The sequence below is a fragment of the Rhincodon typus genome, chromosome 44 (genome assembly GCF_021869965.1).
Source record: "Rhincodon typus isolate 14 chromosome 44, sRhiTyp1.1, whole genome shotgun sequence".
NCBI lineage: Eukaryota > Metazoa > Chordata > Chondrichthyes > Orectolobiformes > Rhincodontidae > Rhincodon > Rhincodon typus.
The window spans coordinates 506368-516299 of NC_063375.1; the positions used below are offsets into that span (position 1 = coordinate 506368).

Sequence of the window (9932 nt, forward strand, 5' to 3'; positions counted from 1 at the left end):
AAAGCCCACCTGTTGAAAAATAAATGGGATGCCCCTCTTCCCCAAAACCCCCCCATAAAGCTCACCGGCCTTTAATAAGCACAGAATGTATCCTAGCCCATTGAGAGAGAATAAACTGTTCACAGTAAGGGTCCCTCCCCCTCCTCGCAAGGAGGCAATAAGAATATATAGGGTTTCCTCCTTATCCTCCTTCCACTTTCCCCACCCTGGTTCAGCACTGACAGGCAGCACCTTCAGCTCTGGGTTAGAAGAGGGCTCTGGTGTGATTCTGATTTCAGCATTCCCCCATCCCAGTCTGTCTGTCTCACCATATCATACACTTTGCTTCAATAACCCAGGGACATGGTTTGCACCCTTACTAACATCGAAGGTTAAACCAGTGCGTGCGCAGACAGTTGGGTTTACTTGGGGTAGTGGAGCAGAGCAGGCAGGTGTAAACTGACAGGGGTTCAGACTGCCCTAGGCCACCGACTTTTCCACCTTGCCCAAGCTGCCATGGCCCATGCCCTCACTTTGCTACTAAGAGGCAAAAAGCCCTTTCTTGACACAGCTGAGGGTGACTCCTCATACCCTCGACCTTCAGGGTCTCCCCTGCTGAGGCTGGAGGGATGAGATTGGCTCGAGGGGGGAGGCTGGAGGTCATTCACCCCACGGACCACCCACGACTCAGTGACCCAACCAGCAACAGAGAGAGTGGGGCAAGTTGCCTCTCTGACTGGGACACTGCAGAAACAGACAGAAGGTGTCACAAAATGGGCCAACACGCGGGCACAACTTGAAACTGGGTGCACTGGTTGGCCCCCTGCCCTACACGGGTCCGTTGTGTAACTTAGTGACCATCCACAGGTGACAATGAGTGAAGTTAGCGACAGGACGTTTCTAGGGCATGAGACCATCAGTGTACCAATGACTACCCCACCGACCCCAAAACCCCACCAACATTATCCTGCCCAAAAATGAAAAGCAGAACTCTGCGGGTTTGGGCTCAACATTAGACACAACTGAAATCTGGCTGGAAAGTTCCAAGATGGCCTCAGAAACTTGGAGGGGTTGGAGTGGGAATCTCTGACACCCTACTGACTGAAGGTGGGCTCTACGGTGGCCCTATTGCACAAGGCACGGTGAGCTTTTGCCGTTTTGTTGCTCCTAAAGTGAGAACAGTGGCAGGGAAGGAGGAAGAGGAGGATGAGTGAAGTGGATAGAGGGAAAAGAGGGGAGATCTCTCGCTCACTATCTTTCCGAGAGTCGAACAAAATACAAAGACAGACTTGACATTTGACCACCTAACAGATGCAAACACTTCAAGGAAGAAATTAGAAATTAAATCTTGCCCCATATAAGCTTTGAGGTTCAGCATCACTGCTCTGGAAAGCCTTCGTTAGAGCCCTACTCACAAAGGAGGAAAAGACACAACAGCTGCCTCGTTCATGTTTTTTTCCTTCTTCCTATCAAAGTCAGCTAACTCTCTCCGAGACAGTCGCTCGGGTATCTGCCGCCTCCTCTCTGCTTGGCCTCGGCACAGTCGAGATGACAGCCCGCTGATCACCCTCACCTCTCAGTTTGCCCTTCTCTGCGAGCTCAGTCTTTGAGGGCTCCTTTGGAAGCAGGTCGGCCTCAGGTCTGCTCCGTGGAGGCTTCTCCTCCATACACGCTCTTGCGCTCAAGTCTTTGGGTTCTGAGGGGCTCCTCCTGTCCTTGGAGCTCTCCGCCTCTTGCGCAGTCACCTCCTTCGGCTCCGAATCCTTGGGGTCAGCAGGGTGAGGGGGCTCCTTCTTGATACTCCTGCCTTTCGGGCTCCCCTCTCTCGCCTTGTGAATTACACTTTTAATGCTTTTCTGTCCTTTCCCACTTTTCTCTCCACCATCTGTCACCGACTGTTCAGGCTGGATGCCTTCCTTCACCACCGAGCTCCCCACCACCGGTATGCTGGTGTCCTCCTCGAAGATGCGGGTACTTTTTCTCTTTTTCAAGGGGGAGCTTTCCTCCCCCAGGTTCCTCTTTTTGATTGGCAAAACAGTCACTTCTTCAGGCTTGATGGAAGACTCCTTGATGATTTTCTTTTTGACGGCCGGTGCCACAATGCTCCCGCCAGGCTTTCGGCCCCTCTTCTTTGGAACAGCCTGGGGCTCAACCTCAGACTTCCTCTTCCTGCCAGGCCCGCCTTTCCGCACCTTCGGAAGTTGCTCCGTGGAAGACGTGGCTCCTTCGGCCTTCTGCAACAGGGGAGCCGAGAAAGGCATTTTAACCAGGAGCTTTGCCGCGCTTTTGTCTGACAGCCTCTTCGACGGGCCGCCTTTCTGCACCCTCTTGTCTTTGCCACTCCCTTTGGGCCTGCCCCGGCCTCTTCCGGTACCAGTTGACTTGGGGCTCTTTGGCTTTTTAGGCGGTTTCTTCTCTCTTCTTGAGGGGCTCCCTCGGCCTGTAACCGTGAAGTCAAAGTCGCTGGGGTCGAGGGTGGTATCTCCGACTTTCTCAAAGTGCGCCAGGAGCTCCACTTTGGAACGGAATGCCTTTCCTTGTGGGCTGAAGAACAGAAAGCAAAAGACATTTTTAAAACGGAGATGTGACATTTATACCCAGCAAAAGCACTTGGAAGCGGAAAAGTGTTGTGCAACATCTTAGCATCTAGTGACAGACACTAGCTTTGCCTTTCATACAGTGGGACCAAGAGGTTGGGTGGGCAGCAGTAAGGCAGAATCATTCAAGAGATCGACGAGGTGCGCGCGTGGGGGGAGGGAGGGGAATCGAGGTGGGCTCGCGCAGAGAGATCGAGAGGGCGCTGAGTGAGGGAGAAACGAAGCATGGGGATGAAGGAGATATTGACAGAGAGCGCGTGACCTGGTCTAAAGCATCAAATGGGCTCCCAGTCATTTTCTGTGAAACGTTAACCACTTCTCTCTCCATTTATAATTTTTGCATTTTCGGTTTTCATTCCCCTTTCATTTTCATTCTTAACCGATAGGAATGAATAGCATGATGCCACAGGAAGTAGGCCAAACAGCTCAGTCGTCCAAACCCACCAATATAAATTCCTATAATTTCTCCCTGATTGGACTTGCCTCACTTCCCCGTATTCTTTTTGCTTCAACCACTCTGAGGGAGCACGTTCCACATTTTCACTGCAATCTGGGTAAAGGGACTTTTGCTCAATTTCCCTATTGGATTTCTAGGGGAATCACTCATATTGACAGTCTCTTGCCCACTGGAGGAAACATTCTCTCTGTCTCCACACTCCCAAAACCAATTCCACATGTTATAGACCTCGATCAGGCCACATTTCAGCCTTCTTTTCTCCACCATCACCCTGATGAGAGAGGAGACCCAGCTAGTCCGTCCTTTCTAGTCACGTCCTTGCCACTCTTCTCTGCAACCTCCCCATTGCCTTGATAGTCTCTCTATAATATGGCCCCAAGTAAATGCTCTAAGTATGGGCCAGCCAGGGTTCCATACACATTTTAACACAACCTGACTACTTTTCAATTTGTTTGGCCAACTAATAGGCACTCTCCTCTCATAGTTTTGATGTTGGTTTTCCACTTAAATTGGTTTTCTTGCAAATTGTCCTGATAAGTGTGAAACTAAAAGTTTTGATAAAGTGTTTTTCAGAACTTTTTAACTGTATCCCTCAACAAAGACCAGCATTTTTTTTTTGTTTCACTTTACATTAAAAGGCACAGCTGATGAATTAGATAAATATCAGTCTTTTACAAAGTTCTTCCACACACCTCACCAGGTAAACAATACTCTGGATGATTTCGCTGAAAGTTTAGGAAGCCATAGGAATGCACTGACCAGGAAAGAGACCAGATTTGATCCTTGCTCTGATGAATCTCGACAGCAAGCATCAGTGCCTCCAGGTCAAGGATGTGACAGTCATTCAGATAGTCTTGCTCCTGGTCAGGTAAGAATTAGCCGTGATGTCTCTAGCACTTCGACGTACACAGGGTCGTGAATTGCATTTTGAGTCACAAATTTGCAGGAGATCAAACAAACAGATGGATTTCATTGATAAACTGCCCCAATGCGTGACAGAGGAGCACTGTCAAACATGATTTTACACCAAACCACAAAGGTGTTCCAACAGTGACTGAAAGCTTCCACAAAGGGATAGTAAGTAATGTCCACAGAATCCAAGGGCAGGTGAAATGTTGCAAGGAGGAAATTTTAGGGTGCAGGGTCCCAGGTAGCTGAAGGCACGGCCACCAATGGTGAGTGCTGGAAACATGGAAGCCGCGAGGCTGAAATTGGAGGAATGCAGAGTTTTCGAGGGCTGTAAAGAGTTACACAAATCAGGACAATATTACAGATACAGGGAGGGGAGTGGGGGCTGGAGCAGGTGACAGAGATGGGGGGACGTAGCGGGGCTGGAGGAGGTGACAGAGATAGGGAGGGGGCGTAGGGGGGCTGGAGGAGGTGACAGAGATAGGGAGGGGGCGTAGGGGGGCTGGAGGAGGTGACAGAGATAGGGAGGGGGCGTAGGGGGGCTGGAGGAGGTGACAGATGGGGCAGGGCGCAGGGGCTGGAGGAGGTGACAGATGGGGCAGGGCGCAGGGGCTGCAGCAAGTGAGAGATAGGGAGGAGCGCAGGGGCTGGAGAAGTGACAGAAAGGTTGGGGGGGGTGCAGTGAGTGGACTAGAGGAGGTTACAGAGATGGGGAGGGATTTGAAATCCATGATGAAAACAGTAAAAACTCAGATGCTACTGCACCTGGAGCTAACAGAGATCAGTGAGCATAGGATGGTGATGAGCAGGATTTGGTGAGAGTTGGGATCGGTTCGAATTTAAAGCAGGCATAATTTGGGAACTTGGCTAACAGAACAGAGGGATGGTCAAATGTGGTGGTAACAAAAGCATGGATGAGACTTTTAGCAGATGTGACCAGATCCCACAATGAGAAATGCTCAAAGACGAGAGGACACTCCAATGAACACATTTGAAACAGATGAAGTACAATTTTCACAGTCACTTACTTGATAATGTACACGTCGTACTTTCCCGCTGATCGGCCCGATTTCCTCTGCTTTAACTTCCGCGTCCAGCCCTCAGGAAGCGTTGGGTCATCATACAGTGGGCCCCGGTCTCTGATCAGAGAGCGCCTTGGCTTTGGAGTGGAAGGGGTGGCCGCGACAGCTCCCTCGTGCTCTGCTGTCTCGACTTTGCTCCCATCTGCTGGCTCCGGGACCAGAGCTTCTGTTGGCTGGGCTTCTCGATGCTTCTCGTCATCTCGCTCCTCCTTTTTCTTATGTTTCTTCACTTTCAGCAGCTTCTCCCTTTGCCCAGCCTGCTCGTGGTCCTCTGATTTCTCTTCGCTGCAATATTCAAGAAAAGAAAGTAACTTACTTTTTGAAGCAGAAAACTATATGCTGCAACTCACAGAAAATAACAGCAAATGTAATAATCCTTTCAGAATTTCCCCAAACAGCTACCACTAATAGGGCAAAACAGCCAGCCAGTGCAGGCTGCTCAATTCAGCTCACACCTGTCTGACAAACTCAGTAACTTGCCCATGGCATCAATGCCCTTTATCCCAATCCAGCAAACACAGCGGACACCACCGATGTTCAGTATATACTGCTGCTACTATCTATAGGATGCACTGCAGAAATTCACCAACAATCCTTAGATAGCTCCTTCAAAACTCATAACCACTTCCATTTAGAAGGACAGGGGAAGCAGACACATGGGAACACCAACGACTGCACATTTCCCTCCAAGCCACTCACCATCCTGACTTAGAAATAAATTGGCATTCCTTCAGTGTCACTGGACCAAAGTCCTGGAACTCCCTCGCCAGCAGCATTGTGAGTCGATCTATAGCATGTGGACTGCTGTGGTTGAAGAAGGCAGCTCGCCACCGTCATCTGACAGGCAACTGGGGATGGGTAATAAATGTTGGCCCAGCAACCAGCGATGCCTACGTTCCAGATGTGAGTGAATTAAAAAAAACAAGACCAATGTTCAAGGGATACAAATTCAAATCTCACCACAGAAGCTGATGGAATTTAGATTGAATTAATGAATCTGGAATTGAAACTAGCTTTAGAGGCAGTGATCATGAGACTTTGATCGATTGCTGTAAAATTCCTCTGGTTCATTTGGGGACAGGAAATCTGCCATCCTCATCCAGTCTGGACCATGTGACTCCAGACCCACAGCAATGTGATTGATCAAAATAAAAGCAACTCACTAGGCCATAAAAATATCGAAAATAATAATACTGTAAAATGCTGGATATCTCAAATATATATAGGAAATGCCAGAAATACTCAGCAAGGCAGATGAGACCTGCAGTAACAGAAACAGATTTAACAAGGCTGCCAGCCCACGGACATCCCAAAAACTTGAAAACAGGTTACCTAGATGGTACCCACATCGTTGCTGGTGGGATCTCGCACTGGATGGTGCAATCTGACAGTGACTACAACTCAAAAGATACAGTATATCAGCTGCAAAGCATTTAAAGATTACACAAGGTGGTTAAACAACTGCAAAATTGCAGGTCTCACCTTTCCCTTTTGTATTTTTTTTAAGGAACGTTTTCTGGCAAGGCCAGTACAGGTAGCTCTAATGTATCGTGTGTTTCATTAATGCAAATTGGCTGTAACACGATTGATGAATAGTGGATGCTGTTTGGATTATGCAAACTTTCTGCTGTACTGGTATCGCGATTTCCCTATAGTGCAATTTTCTACAGCACGAGGTCACACAAGATCGCAACTACCTGTATGAGTTTCCCATCCCTAGTTACTCGAGAAGTTGGCAGTGAGCCATTTTGTTTTAAGCTGAGATTTTCAATTATATCTCACTTGCTGGCTGGGAGGGGCACACGCTAGGCTCAGATGGGGTAAGGGGGCTGAACAAAATTATCTACACAGTGGTCCCACTGTTTACACTTAATTCACTTCTCTCCTCCATGCCAGCGGGCTCAACAACCCCTCCAAGCCATCTCCTTGCAACAGTGCCAGAAGAATAACATCTGAATAAAACAAATTCTTTAAACTGATTCTTTTGAAGGGGCTCCCAACAGCCTGTTGAGCTATAAAATGTGGTAATTCCCCAAATGGTTTAAGGGTTTAAAACTGCACTTTCCAATTCTGCAGCAACCTCCTATTGAGACCAGAGGTAGGCACCTTTACCCACTAAGTCTAAGGGAAATTGGCTTATCTTGGGCTAAAAGGCAGGCAAGGTATTACAGCCAACCGTGGCATGTTTTAGGCTTTGGAGCAGGAGGTGGGCGAATGAATATAATCCTGGAATGTGTGCCACGGGGACGGAGAATCCGTGCATGGTTGAATGGCATCCCAAAAAAGCCCCTGCCTAAATCTAACACAGACAGAACATAAGGCAGTAGGGTAAGAAAGCAAATCATACTCCAAGTACAACTGAACACAGGAATAAAAAATGCAAAATGGCGGATGTTAAGCCATCAACGGTAGGGCTGCCAACTCCGGATTAATCCAAACGTTGTACAATTTCCCACACCCTCGCTCTTTCTTTTTAGACACTGAAACAAAATACAATCACACTTGTGATCTTCTGTGTATTGGGGCTCTGAATTCAAGCAGACCTCAAAGCACCCCCACAAAGGAGCAGGGATAACAAAAAGACAAATGCAACAAAGGATTCCTTCAGTTATTGTATCACATTTGACACCATGAAGTACCTCTCAAGGAGATGAACGTTTCTCAAATATGCTACTTTATCTGCAGGTATTGATCTAAAGAGCACAGTGACTGGAAATCCAGTCCTTTCAGGATTAGGCACACATTCAAACAGTAGTTCCCCTTCAATAGGCCACAGACTGAATGGGAACAAAGACACTGCTTGGTCTGTGCAGTTGCTGAATGATTCAGACCTCATTCAGTCCCGTCATGAAAATCAATATTGCTCCTGTTGTTCTGCCCATTCCCATTTGACTAAGAAGCTACACCTCATTCCTCCATCTAATTCAGAAGTCCAAAAGGGTCCCCCTTATCTTGGGGTCACACTAGTCATACCTTGGCAACAGGTTAAGCTGCCTTAGCAGAGTCAGACATTAATGGGAACAGGCAGAAAAGTAAAGTTGAGGCCATGAACAGATCAAACCTGATCGTATCAAACAGCAAAACAGGCTTGAGGGGCTGAATGACCTCCTCCTGATCCTAGTTCTTGAATTCGGACCTTCTCAGTTCCAGGAAGGAGCTGCCACTCAGAAACTGGTTTTGTTCCCTCCCCACCCGCAAACAAAAGAACTGGGATAAATTACTCTACAAGAAATCAACATGTTCAGTTTAGATGAACTACTGCAGTCCACAAAATAGTTGACATGGTATCTTTGGATTTATTTCCTTGGTTTAAATGCAAATGCAAATGCAATACTCCAGAAAGTAATCGTGCAATGCTATAACCCGCAGACTACCTAAAAAGAACACAAGACAAACAGGAACGAGACAACTGTGCATTATATTAAGGGGCGAGGCTCTGAAGAGGAAACGTAGTTTTACGACAGAAATTAAATGAGTCACACGGGCCTACTCATTGCTGACCACCAAGAGAAAAACGATTCTGCCCGATAACTATTCTTGTTTTTCCATCAGCCCCCAACTCCTCCAAGTAAACGTCACTCACTCCTTCCAATTTCCCCCTCTTCCGTTGAAGGAGCAGATTCCATTGCACCAGGGCTGCCATTTCCTGGGAAGAATCTCAGTCGAGTGAGTCATACTCCATGAAACAAGATAGAGTCTAAGCTTCAACCTACAGTCACCACAGGAAGTGGAAGCTAGCCTACACACACTGCACACTGTACAACCTTAGGCACCGGCTGACAATTAGGGACCATATCAATAAATCCCCTTCCTTGTATTGTCGTGCTGATAGTGGGGATTCAACATTTATTGTTTCTTGTCAGAAATTAGTGAACTCAATGAAAACCAGGGTCAATCAATAGATCTAAGATAACATAGTGTGGAGCTGGAGTAATGCAGCAGGTCAGGCAGCATCAGAGGAGCAGGAAAGTTGACGTTTCAAGTCGGGACCCTTCTTCAGAATGTCGGGGGTGGGGGAGCTCAGAAATAAATAGAGGAGGGTTGGGCTGGGGAAGGCAGGTGGGATGGTGATAGATGAGTGCAGGCAGGAGTGGTGGAAATTGGTTAGTGAGGTGGGAGGAGAAGATGGGTGGGAGAGAAGATGAACAGGTTATGTCAGGTCAAGGAGACGAGGTTGGGAGGGAGGGTTGGTCATGGGATGAGGACGGGAGTGGGGAGATTTTGAAACTGGTAAAAATCCACACTTAGGCCATTGGGCAGTCGACTCCCGAGATGGAACGTGAGGTGCTGCTCCTCCGGTTTGTGGGTGGCATCATTGTGACACTGGAAGAAGCCCAGAATGGACATGACAACCAGGGAGGTGGGGTGGGGGGTGGAAGGGGGGTGGGGGGGTAGTTGAAATGGTTCCATAGATCTTTCCACTCAATACAGTGCAGTTCCACATTCTCAACAACGGTTAGAAACCCTAAAAAAAGCACCTGTACCTCTACTGAGCTTTGCAGAATCCCAGGACAGCCAAATGCAAATTATACCTAAGAAAGAGCCACAGAGGTAGGTTTATAAATTATCAATTTAATATTTAATGTAGGTGTAAGGTCATCTATCCCCAAATGCCCTCAAGGAAGTGGTTGTAAGCTGCTTTCTGCACTCCATCTGCTATAGGTATGCCACAGTGCTGTTAGGGAACAATTTTAACTAGAGTCAGTAAAGAAACAGTGACACACGGTTCCAAATCAAGACGGTGTGTGGCTCAGAGGGAAACCCGCAGGCCATGGTCATCCCATGTATCTGCTGCCCTTGTCCTTTGAGGCAGTAAAGTCTGCAGGTACCGGAGGCACCGCCTGCATTGCCTCTTGCAGATGGGACACACTGCAGCCGCTGCACACTATGTGTACTATCTACAAGCTG

The 9932-nt window shown here is 47.9% G+C and overlaps 1 protein-coding gene across 1 annotated transcript; it reads right to left on the reverse strand.

The window, feature by feature from the left end:
* Positions 1–11: 11 nt before the first annotated feature.
* Positions 12–5914, reverse strand: mecp2 (methyl CpG binding protein 2). The gene is made up of 3 exons (XM_048619823.1): positions 5724–5914; positions 4971–5309; positions 12–2523 (listed from the first exon to the last, which is right to left on the reverse strand). The coding sequence occupies exons 1-3, from the start codon at positions 5798–5800 to the stop codon at positions 1455–1457; spliced, it is 1485 nt and encodes a 494-aa protein (XP_048475780.1). The 5' UTR covers positions 5801–5914; the 3' UTR covers positions 12–1454.
* Positions 5915–9932: the final 4018 nt, after the last annotated feature.

What these genes read in the sequence shown, in the direction of transcription:
- mecp2 (XM_048619823.1), bottom strand. Translation starts at nt 5,800, where the DNA reads ATGCTGCTGGCGAGGGAGTTCCAGGACTTTGGTCCAGTGACACTGAAG. An exon ending in TTTATTTCTAAGTCAGGATG is followed by an intron (nt 5,310 to 5,723) that starts GTGAGTGGCTTG and finishes TGAATATTGCAG; the next exon opens with CGAAGAGAAATCAGAGGACC. An exon ending in TACGACGTGTACATTATCAA is followed by an intron (nt 2,524 to 4,970) that starts GTAAGTGACTGT and finishes TCTGTTCTTCAG; the next exon opens with CCCACAAGGAAAGGCATTCC.